This window comes from Sminthopsis crassicaudata, chromosome 2, assembly GCF_048593235.1.
Source record: "Sminthopsis crassicaudata isolate SCR6 chromosome 2, ASM4859323v1, whole genome shotgun sequence".
Classification (NCBI taxonomy): Eukaryota; Metazoa; Chordata; class Mammalia; order Dasyuromorphia; family Dasyuridae; genus Sminthopsis; species Sminthopsis crassicaudata.
In genome coordinates, this window is record NC_133618.1 from 570835330 (window position 1) to 570858941 (window position 23612).

The 23612-nt window shown below is 37.3% G+C and overlaps 1 protein-coding gene across 5 annotated transcripts in view; it reads left to right on the forward strand.

Annotated features, from left to right (window-relative positions):
* Positions 1-17444, forward strand: part of CEMIP (cell migration inducing hyaluronidase 1) — a 230515-nt gene extending 213071 nt beyond the window's left edge. For all 5 annotated transcript variants that reach the window (XM_074295247.1, XM_074295246.1, XM_074295249.1 and 2 more), the window contains 5 exons: positions 1874-2078; positions 2382-2468; positions 4596-4753; positions 12645-12745; positions 14290-17444. In XM_074295247.1, the coding sequence (XP_074151348.1) occupies positions 1874-2078; positions 2382-2468; positions 4596-4753; positions 12645-12745; positions 14290-14417 (679 nt within the window). In that variant the 3' untranslated portion in view covers positions 14418-17444. The remainder of the gene's footprint in view (positions 1-1873; positions 2079-2381; positions 2469-4595; positions 4754-12644; positions 12746-14289) is intronic.
* The last annotated feature ends 6168 nt before the right edge of the window (positions 17445-23612 follow it).

Here is a 23612-nt window from a genome sequence, read left to right on the forward strand (position 1 = left end):
ATCATGTAAACTGGTATGAATTCAATTTAGCTCTTCAGTTAAAGCTTTTTTCTCCTCCCAATTTAATCCTTACCTCTCCAGCCCCAAGAAGATTGTCTACTCAAGAGTACCCCAATCATGGGAATGTATTGACCCTTCCTCAAGTATATGACAATTTTCTCCTTAATCACATCATTAAATTATTTGGGAATATTCATAATCTCTGGATAAAAAGTGGAGTTTGAATTTTGACTCCTTTATCCTTTTAGAAAACACAACCAAACACCCTTTTATCACTGTCCTTTCCTATATAAGGAGAGAAAGAGTCTTGCTAGTAATCTTTGACTTGTTTGTGATTTCTTGGAGTCATGATGTATGGGTCACCAATAATTGGATTTTTGGTTCCTCAAGTCTGGTACCTTATGTTCTTTTTTTTTTTTCTTAAAGAAAATAACTAGTTTTCATGACCTTAGGTCAGGATTATCCCTCTTTTATGTCAGAGCAAGAAGCTGTACTACAGAAATCAAAGCATTGTCATTGTTTTCGAATACCTCCCAATTGTGCCAGCTGAGTTGTACAAAATGAATTATTAGGTTTCCTGGAGTGAAAATTAGGAAAAATCAGCCCCACCATTTTAGGTTGTAGGAACAACAATTAGCTAGATTAGCATAAGATGCTGCCACCTTTTCTACATCCCATCCCATCCAGATAATACATTTTTAGTATTGCTGAATCCTTCATGAACTTCTCTAACATCATTTAAAACCTCTGATATCATTTGACTCCAAATTGAGAGTAAATAATAAACAGAGCAAGAACATTTTAGGGTTGATTGCCCCATAGGTCCACATTTTTCCTTAATAACATCCTTCCTTTATTTGCTGCCTTAATGCCAGCTCATTCAGTAAAACAGGTAATTAAGAAACAGGACAGAACACTAGAAATATAGGTGTGTTTGAAGATTTCCAGAAAACATATTTCTTAAATAAGCATTTGTTCAAGTTACTGAAATAATATTATTGCAAAATTAAAGAAACTTAAAATTAAGGGCCCCAGGGTCTATTACTCAGGAATGTGATAGAGTCAGCTCTTATTATTGGCTTAGGAGAGAGAATTGTTAAATTATTAGTCTGAACAATTATATCTTGTACATCTCAAATGCTACAGATTAGGACTCAATTTATTGTTTTATTGATTGTCTGGGCTCAAAAGCATATTGGATAAAATATCAGTAATTCATATTAAACTAAAATATGTGTCACACAATTGTCGGAGAGCCGGCTGGTAAACATTTACCAGTGATTTTGGGCCAATCACTTCAGATTCCCTCTAGATCTTATCTTCTTTTGTGAATGAAAGGTTTAGACTACATTGACCTTCCCAGCTTGAGATAAGATCTTATGACTTAAAAGTTTATTTAGTGCAATTGACAAAAATCTCCTTTACACTCTCCCAGCCAGGTAGGCATTTGTGTGAAGATGTTTCATTTTTTAGGGCTCCCAGCACTCTACAACTTATGATGAATTGTGATCATCAGTGACATCACAAGCCTAAACATCTTCATAAAAATTACAACAAATTTAACATTCTTCCTATACTGACAAATTATAAATTTCTATATAATAAATCCTGGAAAGACCCTTGAGAATTCATCAAATTAACTGTACTGGAACTGGGGAACTACCATAGACAAACAGTGGATAATTAAGTTCTTCTTATTTGTATAAAGATTTTAGGGAACACAGGAAATGATGAAACTTTGAGGGTTCATCAAAATTTGTTGAATTTAAGTGAATTGAGTCCAAACTGGACTTATCTGTCAAGAGCTAACATATGTGCTTTCTAGTATCTGAATTTCAATGTAAAATGTCCCAATTGTCCTTGCTTTCTTCAGGCTGCTTTTCCTGAAACTGAAAGCTCAGAATGAGAGAGAGAAGTTTGCCTTTTGCTCTGTGAGAGGCTGTGAGAGAATCAAGATTAAAGCATTGATCCCAAAGAACTCTGGAATCAGTGATTGTGAAGCCAGAGCTTACCCAAAATATGCTGAGAAAGCTGTCGTGGATGTACCAATGCCAAAGAAACTTCTTGGTGCTCAGCTGGTAAGGGACAGAAAGATAACGCAGCATGTCCTTCCTTATTCAGCGAATCTGTGAATCACTTTAATCTCTATGTGCTTGCTAGTAACCACCCCCTCAATCTACTTAACCTTATAAGATATATCTCATGGCCACTGATGAGTCTAACAGAACTCATATCATAGTTCAGTTTCAGAGACTGGGACTTACCACATGTCAGATCATGTCAACTACACCCTAATATATACATATATTTACATATATGTATATATATACATATAAATATGTAAATATAGATATTCTATTTTGTTTTATTTTGTTTTCTAGAAAACAAAGGACCACTTTCTGGAGGTAAAGATAGAAACTTCTAAAAGCAGATTCTTCCATCTTCTGAATGATTTTGCCTATATTGAAGTAAGTAACTCATAACTATGTCCTGATTAACTCCACATAAATTATAAATAATAGTAACTATCAGAAAATAATTTGGGGTTGAAAGGGAATTTGGGGTTGAAAAGCCATCCAATCCAAACCTCTCATTTTACAGATGAGAGAACTGAAGTCAACTAAAGTCAATGTTACTTGGCAGGGCTAAGTTGAACCTATTTCTCTGTTTCTGAATTCAACATGCTAAGGTATCTCCATCAATGAAATCACAAGTCATCATAACTATGATAATAAATCAAAACAATAAACTTATTCATATGCCGACAGATGACCAATGACTATATGACAAATACAGACCCTGAATTATCCTTGAGAATTCATCAAATAAATTATACTGAAACTCAGGCATTTTCATAGACAAAATTGTTATTCACAGTATCCTGAATATAACAATGTTCAAAAAAAATTTAAGATAGTTCCTTGTTTGGAACTTGTCATAATCAATATTAATCATCTCCAAACTTCATTGAATGAAAAGCTTTTAAAATATAGGACCCAGTAAAAGCCAGAAGATGAAGTACATATCATACCCATTATCCTGTTCTTGTAGTTCACTCCAAAATACTGTTAATGAATTTACAAAAGATTATTCTATATACTTATGATTTTTTTCAGTTGTAAAAAGCAGCCAATTTACTAATTCATTAGTTTGCAAAACATTAAATGTAAACTAGATAGCACAGTGGATTTATTCCTGATAGGAGAGTCGAGAAGACTTGAATTCAAACACAACTTCAGATGGCTTTTTAGCTATATGAGCAAGTCACTGCTTCAGTTTCCTCATCTGTAAAATTGAGATAATAATAATAATAATCCCAGGATTGTCTTGAGGATAAAAAGAAATAATATTTCTAAAGTGCTTTTTAAAAAATCTTAAAGCAGTCAGTCCATAAAAGCTGGTTATTATTATAGCAGGATAGTAACTTGTCATAAGACTGCTTATATCTGAATGGCTTTGAAAAAATTAATTAGGATAAGGTTACAATAATAAAAATAATAAATAAATGATCTAGTCTTGTATCTAATGGTTTCAAATTGGCAAAGCTCTCTCTCTTTGGAGAGCTATTTATATTATCTCCTTTAAGTCTCACAAAAATCTTGCCAAATGGGTTTCTCTCTGTTTTTAAAGACCAATGAGATCACAGGGTGATTTCTTGACTTGTTTATGCATTGGATTTAAGTGAGGCAGAATTGTGTAAAGTCATCAGCCCCACTTTCTCTTCCCCAATCCCCAAAGTCCAGCAATAAAACAAAAATCAGGATGATTGGTGATGGCCCAGAATGCGGTAATGACCTTGGGATCTGACCAGGTTTTAAGCACGCCACAATACCTCCTTCAGCCACCTTCATGGCCACTGGAACAGATTGTTCTCACCCATTCAGGGAAAGTCTTCATATTCTTGGTACAGGCATTTCTCTGACTCACCCATGAGTCTGAGACCTATTGGTTACCTTCAACCTGATTTAGTCTGCCTGCTGGGACAGTTTTACGGGAATATGGCTTTTTTGAGGGCTATAGCTTCTTGGAGCTACAGGTAAGAGCTGGGTGAACCAGATGGGCACCAAACACGGACAAACAGCCTTGAAAAGGGCTGAGTAGGTCTCACACCAGAGAACATCCATGCAACCCTGCTCAATAGATAACACTGGTATTATTAGCCTCATCTTATATATGAGGAAACTTTCTGAGAGAAGGATTGAACATGGTCACTAAGCTGCCACAGATAAACTGCCAATAGAGATAGGTTATAATAGAATCACAGAATTTCAGAGCTGAAAATAACTTCATAGACTATCTAGTTCAACCCATATTTATGGCACCCAGTGTTCCTAGGCAGTCTTGCATAAAATTAATTACCAAGTCCATTCTTGCTTTGCTTGCTAGGTCAGACAAGATTAGATGCATTAAGGGTGACATGAATATAAAATATAAGATCAAACTGGCTTTGAAGTGATGCTGTAAGATTTCATAAATTCTAGGCTGATCTCAAGGTGACATGAATCCACATGGGAGAAATCTTGTACAGGTAAACATATGGGCTTAAATTGTCACAATTCTTTAACCCAACATGCTTTATTGTCTTTGGTCTGCAGGTTGATGGTAAAAAGTTTTCTCTCTCTGAAGATGGCATCCAAATGGTTGTGATTGATGGGAACCAAGGGAAAATTTTGGGCCGTGTTACCTTCAGAAACACCATTCTGCAAGGAATTCCGGCACAGATCCACAATTATGTGGATGCTCTACCTAACAAGTAAGTTAAGATGGCCTGTTTCATGAACTTCAACTACTTTGTGGATTGTACTTGATATTGCAAAGTCCTGCCCATTACTCTAGAATATTATTTAGAGAACCACAGAGTTTACCTACTCGATTCTTTCGTCACCAAACTATTCTCTATAGTCCAAACTTGGGATATTTATATTTAGGAGTGCTCTATATTCTGGCCTGGATACTTGTTTGTGCCCTGAACAATTGCCTTAAATTTTAAACCATGGGTTGACTTCAGAAATTCTAAACATAGGTTAACCTATGGCAAAGTGGGCCACGTGCTATGAATGAGAATCAGCCAATCAGTAAGCATTTAAACCTGGTGCTGAGGTGGGCACTTGACATACAGTTGCAAAGATGAAACAGTCTTGCCCACAAAGATCTTTTTTCTACTAAGGGGACAGATATTGTCAGGTAAGTACATAACGAATATACAAAATAAATGCACATTAATTGGGAAGAGAGAGGGACACTAATGATAAAGAAGGACTTCTTAAGATGATGGAACTTGATCTAATTCTTGAAGAGAGAAGGGTTTCAAGAATTAGATATGGGGAGGGTAGAGCATTATAGACATTTAGTGTAGTACAAAAATATGAGATAGGCAAGTCAACAAGAATTTATTTAAGCATTTACTGTCAGGCACCATATTAAAATCTCATGATACAAATAGAAGCAAAAAGAAAAATAGTCCCTGTCTTCAAATAGCTTACATTCAATAAGGGAAAATAACATATGTACATGAAGCACATTGAGAGAGAGAGAGAGAGAGAGAGAGAGAGAGAGAGAGAGAGAGAGAGAGAGAGAGACAGAGAGACAGAGAGACAGAGACAGAGAGAGAGAGAGAGAAAGAGAGAGAGAGATAGAGACAGAGACAGAGAGACAGAGACAGAGACTGAGAGAGAGACAGAGACAAAGCCAGGGAGACAGAGAGACAGAGAGAGACAGAGAGACAGAGACAGAGAAAGAGAGAGACAGAGACAGAGACAGAGAGAGACAGAGAGAGACAGAGAGAGAGAGAGACAGAGAAAGACAGAGAGAGAGACAGAGAGACAGAGACAGAGAGAGAGACAGAGAGACAGAGACAGAGAGAGACAGAGAAAGAGAGAGAGAGAGAGAAAGAGAGACAGAGAGAGACAGAGAGACAGAGAAAGACACAGAAAGAGACAGAGAGAAACAGAGAAAGACACAGAGAGAGAGAGACAGAGAGAGACAGAGAGAGAGAGAGAGACAGACAGACAGAGACAGAGAGAGACAGAGAAAGATGGAGAGAGAGAGAGAGAGAGAGAGAGAGAGAGAGAGAGAGAGAGAGAGAGAGAGAGAAACCTATAGTGGGAAAAGGACCATGCAACAGCATGTTGTCAAAGTCAGAAAGTCAGAAGCAAATTCAAAAGAGAAATAAAGTTTGGCTGGTCTAGAAATCTCCCCAAAATGGAGGAGCTCAGCAATGAGAAGGGCACCTGCACTATTCCATAGTGAAAAGTCTTACAGAATTAGATTGATATTCTCAGGTGAGGAGGCCTTAGGTTCTGGGGGGAAATTCCAGGTACTTCCAGTAGTTGAGAATCATGGTGGGAGAGGCCAGAAAGTCAGAACTGTTATGGCTGGTCTGCCCTGGTCCCATTCCAAAATGGAGGCCCTGGAAGAAACCTGCCAATAGAAAAGGGAGCTGTGGTGATAGAAAGTATTCCAGGGTGAAAAGACCTTAGGTAAGAATAGAAAGGCAGGACGTAGAATGCTGTGTACAAAGATTTAGTTGGTGAATGTGAATGAAGTGTGATGGGCAGAAGGGTAGCATAACATCATTCTGGTAAAATAAGTTAAAGCCTGACAATGAAGGATTTAAAATGCCAAACAAAGCGGTTAGCATTCATTCTTGAGGGCAATGGGGAGTTACTATAACTTCTTGAGCACTGGAGTATCTTGGTTAGATCAGTGTCTTAAAAAGCCCTCCTTCAAATATTAAACCAGGATATTTCCTAAGTCTGATTCTATATCATGGGATCTACTCAGTTTTAGCAAATTATCCTGAAATTGTGAGGCTTGAATTAAGAATAAAACACTGATCCTAAAGATTACTTGGGTAAGTGACTATGGAGACAAAATCTACCCAAACCCTTAGGTCTTTAATCAGCAGTAGCTGATGTTTGACCAGGAATGTGGAAAACCTGAGTTCAACTCTGGCTTGATATTTATTGTGTGACTGGGAAAGCCATTAAACATCTGCATGACTCAGTTTCCTCATCTGTAAAATGGGGATAATAATAGCATCTATTTCCCATGGTTCTTATAAGGATGCATTGAGATAATAGTTGAAAGCACTTAGCACAGTGCCAGGCACAAAGCAGGCACTATAAAAATGTGAGCCGCTATTATTGTTATTATTATCTATCATGAGGCTTTGGGTGAGGACCACCTCAGCCCCTTGCTGTCCAAAAGGGAGAGGGGAAGTTTGCTATTCTAGAAAGAAGTGTTTGTGAACCTGGAGGGCTCAGAAAGAGAAACTGCTCTAACCTATTATTCCATATGAAATTCAGTGCTGGCAAGCTGAGTGTTAAAGTCACACAGTTACCCCATTTTACACCCTTCCATTCCCATCTTTGTCCCCTTTGCCAAATCATTCAGATCAGAACCATGAGACGGTCCATCCCAGCACCCATATCCTCCCACCCCGAGAGCAGCACCCCTCCTGTTTCCTTAGCCCAGCTCTGGCGCCTTCCCAGGATCCTCTTCCTTCTTCCTGGCCGCCGGCTATGTGCATATTGAAGTGGAGCAGAGGGATGGAGAGATGCCATTTTTATGGGGCAGGCAAAAGTCAGGCAATTAGGGCCTGTCAGGAAGAGGGAGTGTCCGCTCTAGTGGTTGGATGTGGGGGGACGGGGGAAGGGAGAGAAAAGAGTATTACAGTTTCCCTGGACCACAACCAGGCCCCTGGTCCTATAATCTAATCAAGTTGACTATGCAAACTTCCCAAAAATCTCCATCTGCAGTTATGTAGCAGTTATTGTTTCTTTTAAAAGCTTCCCTGATGGGAAAGGCTTAGCCAAGGGGGGAAAAGAAGCATTTTTTCTCCTTCTTTTATTAAAAATAAAAGTGAAATGTATGAGGAAATCCCTCTCAGGAATAACAGTCCAAATCCACAGTTATTGTTGAGCAACCATAGGGAACTTTGCTTTTATAAGGTGCCAGCATATTAGTTTCTTACTCTTTAGCTCTTTGTGCCTCAGTTTCCATTATTCACAATGCCAGGATCAATTCCAGATTCTCTGAACTGAAAGAGAATTCACAGGCCATCCAGGCCACCTCATACTTGGCTCTAACCCTCTGCCCCTCAGAGAGAGGTTATGAGATACAGAACCTAAGTTTCTCCCTTCAGCCTGTATTTAACATGCATTAATATAATATGTAACAGAGAGAGATATAAGAAAAGTCTTAAAAGCATCTCTCCTTGAAGCACATGGTTGATAGTACCCTTGGGCAAAAAAAAAAAAAAAAACCTTTGACAGAGAGATGGGCATTCACAACTGACCCTAAAACTATTGCTCTCTACAGTTATCCACAGCTACCTGTTCCTTTCCAGCAAACATTATGGCCACTAACACCACTCTAGCCAGCCTTGAAGCATTCTGAGATGCTTCTCTTGGCCTGGGTAGGGCTGGATTCTGGTTCACCATTAGCTGTATCAGGAGAAGAATGGAATTTTCCAAAGGATTTTTCTATGAAAATTAACAAAACAAATCACAACAAGGATAGGAATGATGTTCTTTACAAGGAACTGAGTTCTTATACTTATGGTAACTCTAATCTAGTCAGAGATGAGACCGGCTAGAATGTTTTTATTGTTTATTTCAGTCCTTCTGAGAAATTCATCCTCTTTTTAAGTCTTGGAAATTTTCCCTTCCAGTGCCCTCTTTTGGTCTCTTTCCCTTAAGGGAGAGTTCAGACCATAAGTTTTATTAACATCAACTCAGAAGACAATAGTAGTAATTGTAATAGTTGTAGAAACAGTAGTAGTAATGTCTGAAATATTTAACAATTTATGAGTTAAAAAGCACTTTGCAAACATCAGTTTCAGTTTATCCTCTGTCCTATGTGGCAAATAATACAAGTATTATTTTCCTTATTTAACAGATGGGTAAATTAAGGCTCTTGCTCAGAAGAAGTCACAAAACTCATAAGTAATTGGCAGAGCCAGAATGAGTTATAACCCACTAACACAGGAAATATATAAATACAAACTTTAATCATTTGAGACTATAGTGCCTTATCTTATATTATGATCCACTCCACTCACATTTAGCACCAAGGTGCAAGGAAAGAGCACTGAAAGGCCTGGTTCAAAAGCCAGTTCTACTTTTTAATACATATTTAAACTTTGGGATAAATCAATTAATTTCTCTGGGCCTCAGTTTCCCAAGCTGTTAGATGAAAAGAAATGGACTTTAATAATGATCTCTAAACCCCTTTCCAGTTCTGTGATCCCAGAAGAAGCCATGAAAGCAACAAAAAATTTTACAGAGAAGGAATGATGGTATAATTGTCTCCTTTTTGCAGAAGAGGAAGGTGATCTTTCTATATTAGTGAGACCTCATTAGGAAACTGTATTTAATTCATATGAGATATTCTGACTCTCAAAAGTGATCCATTATCTGTATGTAAGTCTATTACAATAACAGGGAGTAAGAGGTTGTATGAATGAGTCATCTATTAAGTACCTACTATGTTCTATGTATGTGCAAGTAATAGGAATACAAATTTTAAAACTGAGATATTTCTAGCCTTCCTAGATTTTACATTCTAGTAAGGAGATAATGATAGTTTCCTGTGGATGGCCGAACAGCATATAAAATATGGTCTGGGGCCAGCTAGATGCAGGGAATGTTGAATTTTCATTCGTTTACCCACCAATCTGGTTTGCTCAGTTCCTGAAGATTTTGAATGGAAACTTTAATCACCTCAACTTTTTCTGATCATCAAAATAATAACAGCACTTGACCCCCAAAAGCTATTTAATCTATTTGATGACAAATACACATAAACCTCCTCCACAAGAAAATATTTGAGTGGCACAGACAATAAGACCTCAAAAGAAGAAAAGATCTCTGGGGCCTGAAATGATCTGGGAAGGTTCTCACAAAGGACATGGACTTGGAGCTGAGGCTTGAAGGATAAGTGGGATTAAGATAAGCAGAGAGGAGGGAAATAACTATGGGGAAAGCAATGATTTTAGGCAGCGGGATGGTGAGAGCAAAGGCTTAGAGACAAATATACAAAACTAATCTAGTGGACCAGGAAATTTCTATTTAGGAAATAATGAGTGATAAAGATGGAAAAGCAGATTAGACCCAATTAAGCAGAGCTTGAATAACAGACTATGGAATTTGAACTTGGACTTTTAAGCACTGAGTCTCATCTTAAGTTTTGAAAATAGGAGTGATGTGAATAAAGTAACATTTTAAGAAGTTTCATTTTCTGATTTATGAAGTTCAGATCGAAGGAGGAATACAATAGAGGGAGGGAGGTATCTGTTACATCCAGGCAGCCTCGCTGAAATAAAGGGATGTCAAACATTTGGAGAGTCTTTTTTCCCCTGAGGTCTCAGACATAGGATACAGTCTCTCAAGAGTTTATATTCTAGTGAGAGAAGGAATAAGATATCTGTATAAATGGAAATATATACATTAAAATTATAAAAGTACACATAAGCAATCAGAGAGGGATGAAAGAATGAGGAGAGAATATTTTCTGAGAGCTAGAAAAAAGACTCTACTAATGGCAGAGGTCGCACCTGAGCTGGGATTTAAAGCAAGGAAGATATTGGTAGCTGGAGATTGGATAGAATATCTTCCAAAGATTAAGTATAAACATGATCAAGTATAAACATGTATAATTACATGAAAAAATACACAGAAGTGGGAGAGCACAGAATGAAATCACAGAAGAATTACTGGTCAATTTGGCTGGACAACAGAAGGAATGGAGGAGAGTAGAGGGAAGGCTGGGAAGACAGGCATAGGCTAGACCAATGGGAGACTTTGAATGCCAGTGTAAAGAGTTTGTTTTTTGGAATGAGAAATTACTGAAGTTCTTTGATGGGGAATTGCTATGAGCAGACTTGTGCCTTTGCAGTGATATGAAGTATGAATTACTGAAGGGAGATCTTGGAAATAAGAAAAACAGTTAGGAAGCTATTATAAGAGTCCAAGTGAGAAATAATGAAGGTCTGAACTAAGACAGTGACAGTAGGTATATTAATGAACATTCCACAAGTAAAATCAACAGGACTCTTTAATTGACTGGATACAGAAAGTTAGGGAGAGGGAAGAGTCAAAGATGAAGTCCAGGTTTCATTTTGGGGTGAATGTGGTAGTTGTGGTGGAGTAGTTAAATGGAGGGGCAGGTTTGGAGTAGGCAGGGAATGAGTTACATTTTAAAGGCAATGGATTTGAAGTGTTGGTGAGATATCTAATTGGAGCATCCATCAGGAACTTATGAAGAGATAAACTTGGGAAGCCTCTCCATGGGAGTGATTGATGAAGCTCTGGAAGTGGATATTGTTATGGAGGAAGAAAGCATGTGGTTATCAGAGAAGAGGACCAAGGACAGAACCTTATGAGACACATAATTAGAGAGTAGAAGGAGGCAGAAAAAAAACAGTGAAAGGGGACAAGAAAAAGTGGTAGAAAACAGAAGTATAAGAAGAGACCAGAATAAGGAATATTTACTCCTGTCAAAAGCTGAAAAAAAAAAAAGATAAAGAAGAATGAGAAATGTAAAAAGTCTGTAAGTTTATAAGTAGGAAGCCATTGATGACCATGGTGAGAACTGTTTCACTAGAGTTATAGTAATAAAAGTCAGATTGTAAGGAAATGATTGAATTATGAAACACATACTACTCTCCATAGAAATTTGACAAAGGTACAGGAAGACTCCATGTTAAAACGATCACTCTTAGAGTGAAAGAGAAGCACCCCTTTCTGCTATGGGATAAAAAAGCATGCCAAGGGATGGGGCTATGCACTGCTGAACCATTCACCTCAGCCTTCTGGGCTGTGTCCTGGTTAACTGCTCTTCTCCTTTCCATTTATTTCTTTTCACTTAATTGTATCCCTAAGAAATGTCAGTGGAAATTTCACTCATCTCTTTCCTAAAGTAGATTATATGAGAAATAAGCATCTGAGCTGGAGCTAGATTTTTTCAAAGACTGAAAACTCAAAAGATGACTTTAAATGGGAGAAATAAATGGCCAATTATTGCTGGTCTCTTGTTACTTATTGTTTTTGCTGGATGCACTTAGAAGATTTTAGATAAATTCACTGAGCAGTACAATTAAAGACACCAAGCTACAGAGCTCTTATTACACTTCACAATCTAACTGATATATGAAAATCCTCCAGCTCTTTCTGTTCTCCTTTTACTCTCCCTTTTTCTCTCTGTCCTGAATCAAGTTTGGATTTTGACTTATTATGTGGCTTTATATTGATGGAAACCTATGTAAAAGGGGGCTGAGACCACAAGGTACAACCTACAGTATCATCAGTTTTACAATCTGTGTGCTACATGTGATTAGAGTTCAATTTGAGAAAGAGCCTAGGAGAGGATAAGGGGATGAAGGAATTCCTATATTGATGGAATCCATTTTTAGTCTCACGGCCAGATGAATGGGGGAGTTAATGGGATTTAATATGAGGCTGTTTCTCCTGAGATCATAAGCAGATCCCATAGAATAATGTTAAGCTTATAATTTCATCATACCTTCTTTCTTTTCTTTCCTAATTCTATGACCACTCATGTCAATTTATCTCATGGTTATTCTAATAATAAAAGACTAAAAATACAGTAACATATCAGCTAAATCATTTTCTGTTTCCTAGTTCCATAGTGCTGATAGCATCAAAGGGAAGATATATTTCCAGAGGTCAATGGACTAGAGTCCTAGAAAAGATGGGAGCAGACAACAATCTTAGATTAAAAGGTAAGCAATTTGATTGATTTTTTTAAAGAAAACACACTTTATTTTAATTTAAGACCAGATTAATAAAAAAAAATCCCCAGATTTATTTACTCATTGTCAAACAAAGCTCTGATAAAATAGAGTTACTTACCCAGTGGATTCCACCTACTCTGCCTCCATTTCTTGTCATCTGGGTTGGCCAGTGAGTAGTCCAATAATTTTTCCACGCTGCTCAGTTGATCTAAATGGTAAAACTGGTAAAATGGTGCTTTATGCCAGAGATAGTAAACATTATATTTATAGTCATCAAATGTCAATCAGGCAAATACAGAGTATAAAAGAGAATAGTCAAGATTAGGGTAATACAATAGAAAGAGCCCTGGGTTTGAATCCCACCCATGCAACAGTAGATAAATAACTAGATTTTTCTTGGCCTTGATTTTCTCATCTGTAAAATGGAAGTGATAATCTTTATATTATCTGTATAATTTGATTGTCATTAGGAAAGTATAAAAATATGTGGTACTACAACAATTTAAATTATTGTTATCTAGTCATTGGGGAAATTGTAAAAAATACTCAAAGACGCTATCCTTGCCCTTCAGAGACTTTTAATCTTAGACAACAATATATCGAAAAAAACACAACTCTTGTTATCAATGAAAAACTTTAAAAACAAAAAGATTAAGGAAAGGTGTTAAATGCCCAAGAAGAAAATGGTTCTTGAACCATTTTCATTGAACAGGGGCTTGAAAAATCCCTGTGAAAACCTTAAAAGAACATAAATCAATGAATTTTAGAATTGTAAGGGGTCATAGATTATCGATAATATGATACTTTGTAGTTTACAAAGAGCTTTCATTTGATTCCCATAAAAGTATGCAAGGATAAACTAAGTATTGTTACCTATTTTATAGATAAGGAACTGAGGCTTATATAACCAAAGTGATTAAGAGCCCCAGATTGCCAAGCTGATAAAAGTTTTGAACTAGGGTTCAAATTCAAGTCAATTTTTTTTTCTACTATACCATTCTTCCAATCACAGAGGGTCAGGAGCCATATCTCCATCTATATGTTAGATTTGTTGTATGATAATACAATTGTCACTTCTTTAAAACTGAATTTGTTCATCTGCAAAATGCTCATAGATGTACTACTAGGTTGTGGTGGAATTTGTGTTGTGCTTTCTAAGGAAAGACACTAACTCTAATAAGCACAAAAGAATCTTATGACACAGAGTAATATATATCTATATATGTAAATGTGTGTATATATACACATATGTGGATATATATGGATATATGTATTTTTTCCATATAGAGAAACTAGGTGTGACTAACTGAGCAACTGCTCTAAGGCAGAGCCTGAAGACATACAGACAGAGTAGAAAGGAAGAGGTTGGCAAAATACTGAAAGACTTGGGCCCAGGATTAAGACCAAGTAGATGGTTGCAGGTTTATATTGGAAATAGATGGGTTTGAGCCCCAGAGTATTTGTGTGCCTAGAAAAGTGACTGTGATTCTAAGGCAATATTACCTTGACTCATGGACTTTTTTTTTTCTCAGAAAAAATGGCTTTTGTGGGTTTCAAAGGCAGCTTCAGGCCCACGTGGGTAACTATGAACACTGCTGAAGACAAAGCTAAAGTCTTTGAGCTGGTGCCCATCCCTGTGGTGAAGAAGAAGAGGCTGTGAGCCCCTCCTGCCCGTGTTTGTGATCCTGCTGTTATCACTACCTGAGTGGACTTTGTTACTACTGACCCTCCTGAGCTGAGACCAGCTGGTTCTCCAGCCCTCTGGAAATGTGCCATTCAGGAGCTGTGTGTGATAGCCCCGTCTTATCACCAATGGACCAAGAGGGCCACTGGGAACAGAAACTTGGTGCTATCCATCCAGCGAGGTGGTTGGCAATTGCTGCTCCTTGGAAGATGCTGACTGATGCTGGATATGCTTTCTCCCCAGAGGGACAACTGCAGTTGTCCATTTTTGTAGTGTGCTCTCCCTCCCTTCCTGTCTGTGCCTCATGAGGGTTTGGGGCTTTTTGGTGGCATAGGAGGTTCTGGAGCACCTTGATCTCAAGGGTCAACTTAGTGTTCACCCAGTGCAGGGAACCCCACTCCAAATGGGAAATTGCAAGAGGAGTTTTGTAATAATTTTCAAGGCTCAAAAGCAAGCTACCCCACTGATCATTCATATTCTTTAAAAAAGTAACCAACGCTGCTGGATATGTGAAAAACAGCCCTGATATAAGGCCATTTTTCTTTCTCAGCAAAGTTTTAGAGTTGCATGAAATGAGGATGTGATGTCTATTTTCTGATATCAACAGTTGACGGGTAGAAGAGCACTGATGGCCACTACGAAAGTCCCTCAAATACCTGTCTCATCCACATCAGCCCATGTTGGTACTCTAAAATTGGGGTTTTCATCCCATGTCTGCAGAAGATAATTTTTTGGAGGATAAATTTTTATCCTTATACTTACTCACTATTAGTCATGCCCCAGGGAAGGTCACTTGGTATATGCTGAGTATCAGAAGTAAAGAATAACCCTGGGTCTGCCCAAAGTAAGTGACTGACCAGAGCAGTGAAGGTCAGGAATCTCAAGTTCTCCACCACTACTGACCCCATGAGACGGTGCTTTCTTGTGACCTGGGATGTCCAACGGGGAAGCACCCTGTGAAACTACTGAATACTTTTGTATAATAGGAAGCATCAAATTTTGTAGCTAGAGAGGACTATGAAAGATCATTTAATCCAATTCCCTCATTTTACAAACAGCTAAAAAGTGGGGGGAGGGTGGCAGAGAGTGGAAGCCATTTATCCAAGCTGTCAGTGGCGAGCTGACCTTAGAACTCAGATCTTTCCTCTCCACTGCACCGTGTTGCCTCAAACTTGACTCCTGAGTGCTCCCATGAAACTCTTAAATGGCTTCTAACAATCATGAAATGATTTTAAATGCCTTTTTAAAGTAAAAACACTGCCCAGCCCAGGCCAATGATCAAGCACCAAACCGGATACCAAGTAACTGTTCTTGGTTTCTTTTACTCTTCATCTTTACCTGCTCTGCTTCAGATGCCATAGTCTGTTCTGGGATTCATCTGGTGCTTCCAGAGGCTCTGGATATGTAGGGTTAGTGGGAAAGATTAGTTAGGGCAGTGGTGTTAGACAATATAGAAAGATCCCTGTCAGCAAGCTTCATATTGACTTATAAAACCACAAATTAACATTATCTATTTTGTGTTGATTTTTATGCATTTTGTTAAACATTTTCCAATTATATTTTAATCTGGTTTGGGCCATACTCTACACGGAGGCCATGATTTTGACACCTCTGCTTTAGGGCATTTCTCTGGGACCAAAAATATTTACAAGCCATTTGGCCATCCCTGGGATTTCAAAGGACTGGTGCACCATGTCTTAAACGTTCCCATGTTCTCCCCCTGGGGGCTTCCTACCACTTTTTATCTTAATATTTTCTTATAAAGAACCTTGGAATGAGTCCCTTGAAGGAAAGACTCGGCTGTGATTGAAACTATCCTCATCACTAAATTATGTATTTGTAGGCACAAGTCCTCTCAATGTTCTTGTTTCTGTAAATCTTGATATGATTTGGGCTTTTGTCTCCCCCTCCAAACTACCTTTTGTTCCTTTCAAAAAGAGCTAATGATACCCTTATATAAATTGTACCTCTTAGACAATAATGAGTTACCTCCCCAAAAATATGTCAACTATTGGGGATCACACAACCAGTCATTGCTTCAACTCGTTAGTCCATTCTACCCCGGCAAGAAGCAATCATATGCATAGCTACTTCTTTCTTAACAAATTACCAAGTTCTCAGGGTAAAATCTTATGTGTCTTTGAAACCAATTAATTTTTTTTGGAGGGAGGAGAGGATGAGTAGGCAAACCTCATTTAAAGGCATTGAACTTTTATTGATTCTCCACAGTTTCATTTCCTTTGTTTCCCAGATTAAAAAAAAAAAAAAAAAAAGAAGAAGAAGTTCTCCTACTGTGAATCACTTGGGATGTGATCCCTATAAGGTGGCCAAGAATTATAAATACTTTCATAAATCATATGTCAGTCTTTTAAAGAATAAGTATTTGGGAATACAGAGAGTTGCATGTATGTAGCACCTAGGTATCTAACTAGTGGATGATCTTTGCATTTGTTTGTTTGTCTAAATTAGCACAAATGACTCATAAAGACCAGATATCTGGGCATCTTCTCTTCAGTACTCATATTTTATTCCTATTTTTTCCAGAAAGGGCCTCTTCCTTTCATCTCCATTAGTAAAGTATTAGACTTACAACATATTAGATTTTTGCTTTGTTTCCCCACCAAAAAAAAAAAAAAAAAAATCTCTTCTAAAACTCTTGTCTCTTTCATGTTGCCCGAAATAGCTGGTCCTTTTTCGGAAGTAGATGTATAATTTTTGTATGTATACATTTCTTATAGACTTCACAAGGAGAAAGATATATTTTCTATTTATTTATTATAAAGGCACTACTAGAAGTCATTTTCAAAGAAATGAAGAATTGTATTAAATTTTGTGTCACTCACTTCCAGACAAATGAATACACATTTGAAAGTGTCCCCTAGACCACAATACATGAATCTATTTAAAGACTTCATTTTTCTAAAAATGGTAGGTTATAAGAGAATTACCCTGTTATAGTTTGGAATAATTGTCACATAATAAATATTCAAATTCATATCATGATTGTGTCTCCTTTCATTTTTCATTACAGTAGAATCCTTTCAAATCAAGGATTTTATAAATTAATGTTTTATTGATTCCTTTTATTTTAATATTATATTCATTACCAGATAACCCCACCCACCTAGTGAATATTACAAAGATAAAGATAAAGATAAAGAGCTTAGCAAAACTAACCCAAAAAGATATCACAATGAGTGCAACATTCTACATTCATAGGCTTTCTCACCTGTCCCATCTTTCCAAGAAAAGAATATGATACATTTCCTCATCTGTTCTCTAACACCAATTAGTCATTATTATTCTACAATGAACAGCAGTGATGTCAAACTCAAATAGGAACAAGACGACTAATCCTTACATAAAGAGACCTGAGGACCACTTATTGGCCTGGTTTTAAAATGTGATATTATATATATTCTACAGAATTTTTATTGATTTTGTTAAATATTTCCCTATTACATTTTAATCTGCCAAACACATACATTAGACCTATCATTCTTTAGAGCTTTTAATAATTAAAACATAATAGAGCCAGATCCAGCAAGGATGTTTCCATATTTTGTAAGTAGATACAAATAAGAGAAAATACAATTATCAGAGGATCATAGATTTAAAGTTAGAAGAATCTTAGATGTCAAGAAGTCCAATTCCCTCATTTTACAGATCAGGAAACTGAGACCCAGAAAACTGAGACTGTGACTCACCCAGAATCCCCCAATTAGTACCCCACAAGGGTTTCAAACTTCTTCCCTTCTTCAAAAAAAGGATTCTAAATGGAAATGAGATGAATGTTCCTGCTTAGTTCCAGGAAGTTATATTTTGATAGATTCACAAGAGAAGGGATATGGGTATTCCTTCTATCAGTACACATCACAACTTATCCATGCCTTCTTATCCTGTGTAATTCTTGTCTATGTCTTCCCATGAATCCTCAATAGAAGATCTATCTAACATGCTGGAAACCTGTCTCTAAGGGATTTGTGGATCCCTTTAAAAACATGGTAAAGCCTATATTTTAAAATCTCAATATTTTAAAATGCATAACAAAATAAATAGGATTACAAAGGAAGCCAAACTGTATTAAAATACAATTAGAAAAATGATATAAAAAAGTTTGGTGCAGGTAGATGGTATAATGGGTAGAGTACCAGTCCTAAAGTTAGGAGGACCTGAATTCAAATTTGGCCTTAGTCACTTAAGATTTTCTAGCTATATGACCCTAGAGAAGTCACCTAACCCCAAATTGCCTTGCCAAAACAAAAATAGAGTAAAATCTTTAAAAAGGTTCACAGACCCAGGTAATGGGGCCTTCTTTTTAAAAGAGATCCTCACCCTAGGTCTTTTAACATTTTGTGGATACTAGTAAAGCAACTCAAGTTATCTTGCCTGTTATTTCTCACTCTTGCTTCATGACTGGCCCATTTCCCTTTCCTTGGTACCTTTTACAGCACCCCATCCACATAAATCATTGTTGTTAATGTGCTACAATCTACTTATACTCAATGCACATCTCTCTAATGTTCTTTGGGTCACCTGAATTTTGGAAATGATTCACAGCCAGAAATAATCTTTAAAGAGTTGGTAGTATTGGAAAGATGGGTATTTTGAACCAGAAAAAAAAATCTTGAGGTCTTTAAAAGCCCTTCAAGATCCCCAAATAGATTTCTCCTTCTAGTCAGCTCTGGCCAAGCTTCTTGTCCAGCTGCAGCTCTATTATGCCTTCAATATTTAATCTATATCAAACTGTGTGCTGTTCTGGGGAGGGAGAGAAATACGGTTATGAGGGAGAAAAATCTAGAATTCAAAATCTCATGTTGAAACTGTCTTTATATTTAATTGGAAAAAAATAGAATATAGTTTACATAAAAAATTCTTCCTTTAAGAAAGTTTTTTTTTAATTTGCCCTCAAATCCAGGTAAAATTATTTTTTAAAAATTGTAATAGTATTTTATTTTCAGTTTTCAACATTAATTTTTGTAAGACTTTATGTTCCAAATTTTATTCTCCCTCTGGCCTCCCTTTTCTCCAAGATTACAAGCAATCTGATATAGGTTATACATGTGCAATCATGTTAACACATTTCCACATTAGTCCTATTGTGAAGGAAACAGTACAACAGAAAAAAACACATAAAAGAACAAAAAAATGTGAGAATTGTGTGCTTTGATCTTCATTTAGACTCTTTCAGTTCTTTCTCTGGATGTGAATAGCATTTTTCATCATGAGTAAAAAAAAGTGAATTTCTTTTTTTTAAAAAAGAAGTTTCAACTTTGAACAAAAGAACAGGAATTTTTATTCCAGATTATTATAATAAAGACTGCCACTATCCCCCATTAAAGTTAATGGACTCAATGTAGACTGAGACGTTTTAAAAAAAAATATGGCCAATACACAAAGACTAAAGCATGGAGTACACAGAATGTGTATGTTTGTGATATGGGTTTTGTTTGTCTTTCTCAAGGGGCTTGGGTAAGGGAGTATAGTGAAAGTATAGAGGAGGTAAGAAGCAGAGAAAGCACTCAACCTTTTATGGATGGTAAAAATAATAAGCCTTAATTAAAAAATTAAAAACAGGTTTCCCAATGAAAGTATAATTTTAACATTTATCCTGTAGTGATATGAAGGGTAGATTGATGATAGGAGACTAGAGGTGGAGAAACCAGTTAGATAGGTAGCTAGGAATGTAATAAAAAAGAAAGGGTGTATGTGTACGTGTGTGTGTGTGTGTGTGTGTGTGTGTGTGTGTTAGGATAGTGGCAAAAAATAAAAAATAAAAGGAGATAGGGGAGGTATTACAAAGGGAAAATCAGTAAGACTTAATCGAGATAGGTGAGAATAATGGAAAGGCAAAGAAGAATCAAGAATGACTCCAGTTCCCTAGTCTGGGTAGGTGAAAAAAATGTTGAAAACGCTGTCAGAAAGCTGAATATGTTAAGTACTTGGTCTCCCATGGATATCTCAACTGGCTTTTCCCAAGGGCTCCCACACCAGGTGGACCTGAGCTGCTACGTCTTAGCCTTCTACCTCTTGTTGTACTTGTTAGGAGTAAATCAAAGGCTTTTGCAGAGGAAGAGAGACTTCTATATGTTTGAAAATGGATGTAGTGAAAAAGTGAAGATGCTACAGAGCAAGAACACTGAGACACCAGGAAAACGGCTGTGGGGACCTAGAATACACTAACCTTTCCAGTGAGTTGACATGAATTTGGAAAACCAAAGCTCCTTGGGAAATAGAATCAGAGCCCTTGGTGTCATTAACAGAAAGTTGAAGAGACAGAAGAAGGACTAAGGATAAAGGGGAATTTGCCTCCAAATAGATTAAGGATTCCATAAGACATGGTGAAGCTTGTGGGAAGAGGAGTGGTCAGGCATGGGGGTGAACCAGATTAAAATGATATTTTTGGAAGAGATGGGTAGTGATAGAGGTTTAATATCCTCAGAAAGGACTGGACCTTCTCAGCATTCTCCTCACCCAGTTTATTTATACTACATGCCCTGGAGGAAAGGAAAGCTATTTCACAAGAAAGAGAAGAACCGAGAGTAACAAAGGAACCTACATAAGGGCCCATAGAGTGACTGACATTCAAGGCTTTGTAGCATAAGGGTAGAATTTGAACCCAGATCCTCTCTGACAATAGAGTCTGTATTATTTCCTCTACATTGGGAGCAGATGGGACCTGGAATGAAGATGCAGCTGGGTAAATCCATATCCAAACCCTTAGAATCTGTCTTCCCAAAGCTGGCTAATGCCAGAACTTTAAAAGTAATGGGCAAGACTACAGAACAGAACAAAGTCTTCCTCATTCCTCAGGAAAAAGGCACCTTTGTTCCAGGAGCTCAGTAGGCCCAATTCTTCACTCATAAGCATCACTCTTCACCTGGCAGGTGCTGGGTGACCCAGTTTAGCCACAAAAGCCTCTCCAAGTTATCCCAGGTTGGATAAGCCAATGCTGGAGATTACTAGTGGAAAAATGGTCAAACCAGGGAACAAAGTATTCTCTTCCTTTGCTAGCAGTCTGGCCTGAACCCTGCATTCTGGGCTTGGAGCATCAGCCCTGTTCTCTCCTTTAATAATATGCTAAAAACACCAAATACAGCCAAAGGAGACTATCCAATCATGAGTTTGTGAGTTCTGGAAAAGTATTAGCAGGTTTGTACTGCCTCTTCTCCACATGGACAAGAGATTCAAGTCCAAAGAGAGTTTATATATTTCAGCAAAAGGAAATGGAAGAAAAAAAATATGTCTTCTAAAATCCATTCCAATTGGCCACTAAGGTGGCACTACCTTTTAAATGTACTGTTGCTCTCTCCAGTAGTCCCTTCCAGGCACACATACCCACATTGGCGTGGATTATTTAAGGGGGAAAGAGGAGAAGAAATGTTTTCTTGAATTATCCTGACAATTGAAGGAAAGGTCTGTAAGAGGAGTATGGAAGTGTGGATGAGTTAAGATGAAATGAAAAGAAGGTAAGAGAAACAAGGGGCAAAGGGAAGGTGAAAAAAGAAGAGAATAAAGAGAAATATTTGAAAGGGGTGAGAGTAACTGAATTGTCTAAGTAGACTTTTATACCACCTCAGTTCTCTATATAGCTCCTGTTTTATTTAATCTCCTCAACTCTGACTCTACAGTTAGTGAATTAGTCACTGGACGGGCATATGACTCAAGAGAAAGAGCATTGGAATAGGGAATGAACAGAACAAGATCTGAGAACTTTCTTTTCCACCTCTTATCTGCATGAATTTGACCTAATTCTTTAGGCTTAGTTTTCTCATCTGCCTTCATGGGGTTGTCATGAGGACCAAGTGATGAGCGTGAAAATACTTTATAAAGCAGTATACAAATATAAGCTATTATTACTACTAATAATTAACACTACAGATTGAGTTCCCTTTAAATGAAGAAAACCCAAACCTTTCTTGGGAAAAGACTTAAAATCTTATGTCAAGGTCTGACTGATCCACAGGATTAAGAGATCTGAAGCGGCTTTATGGAGAAGCCATCTATTAGTTGCTCATTCTATGGCAGTAAGTATATTTCTGGGGGCACCTCTGCTTCCCAGGTACTCTTCCAGCAGAGAGAATCATAGATTTAGTGTTTGAAGGGATTGTAGAGATCCAGCACAGCCTCAGTTTTACAGATAAGGAAAATGAGGCTCAAGAAGTGACTTATCCAAGTTAGGGAATAAGTGGCAGAAATGGGATTCATGAACATGTTTAACCTATATTGGATTACTTATTGTCTAGGGGAGGGGGAGGAGGGAAAGGAAAGAGAAAAATTTGGAACACAAGATTTTTAAAATGTGAGTGTTGAAAACTATCTTTTGGAAAAATAAAAAGCTATTTTAAAAGAAAAGAAATAGGATTCAAACCCAGGTCCTTTTTCTTCTGGAGCTGGCAGTTTGACTCTATTCAAAAGCCAGACTTTTTTTTTTTCTGGTGATAGAGTCTCAGGGGAGTGAAGTCATTACATCAAGAGTCTGGGCTGAGTTAAGGGTAAGAAAGCCTCCTTCTATTTCTAGTCTGGAAGACAAACAGAGCCAAATGTATTCACAAAAACATTCATCAACAATAAAAATGGACTTGTCCCATAAATGCAAACGAAAAGCCAACCAGAAATCCACATGAATTCCAGAAATTCCTCTGGACTTAAAACTCTGTGCCCAGAGCCACTGGCCTATTATGTGCTGTGGATTCTGCAGTTTCTGATCCTTTGCTTGGAAAATGATAAATCTGGCTTCAGAGAAGAGCTGCTGAAAACTCCCTTGAAAACTTCTCTTTCATATAGAGTCATTATTCTTAAGACTCTGGCAATAGCCTTGGAATTGCTTTGTATCTCAAGCTTTAAAATTGCTTCAGGTTAGATCACTTAGAATTACAGATAGAACAGCAATTTCCAAGAATTTATGCTTCATCTATCCACCTGTCTCCTGGCAAGCACTTCCAAGAAAGGAATTTCACGGCTTCCTTAATAACTCATTTGGTGGCTCAACAAAGTCTGTGATGAGATTTCTCTCCTAGATCTAACTTACAGATCTACTCCATCCTTCTGTTTCATCCTGTTTTCTACCATCTTAGAAACACATCTCTTTATCCTAAGAGGAGGAAGTCACCATCACATTATCTTTCCCTCCCTATACCTTATTGCCATTATAATTATAATTTCTAAAAG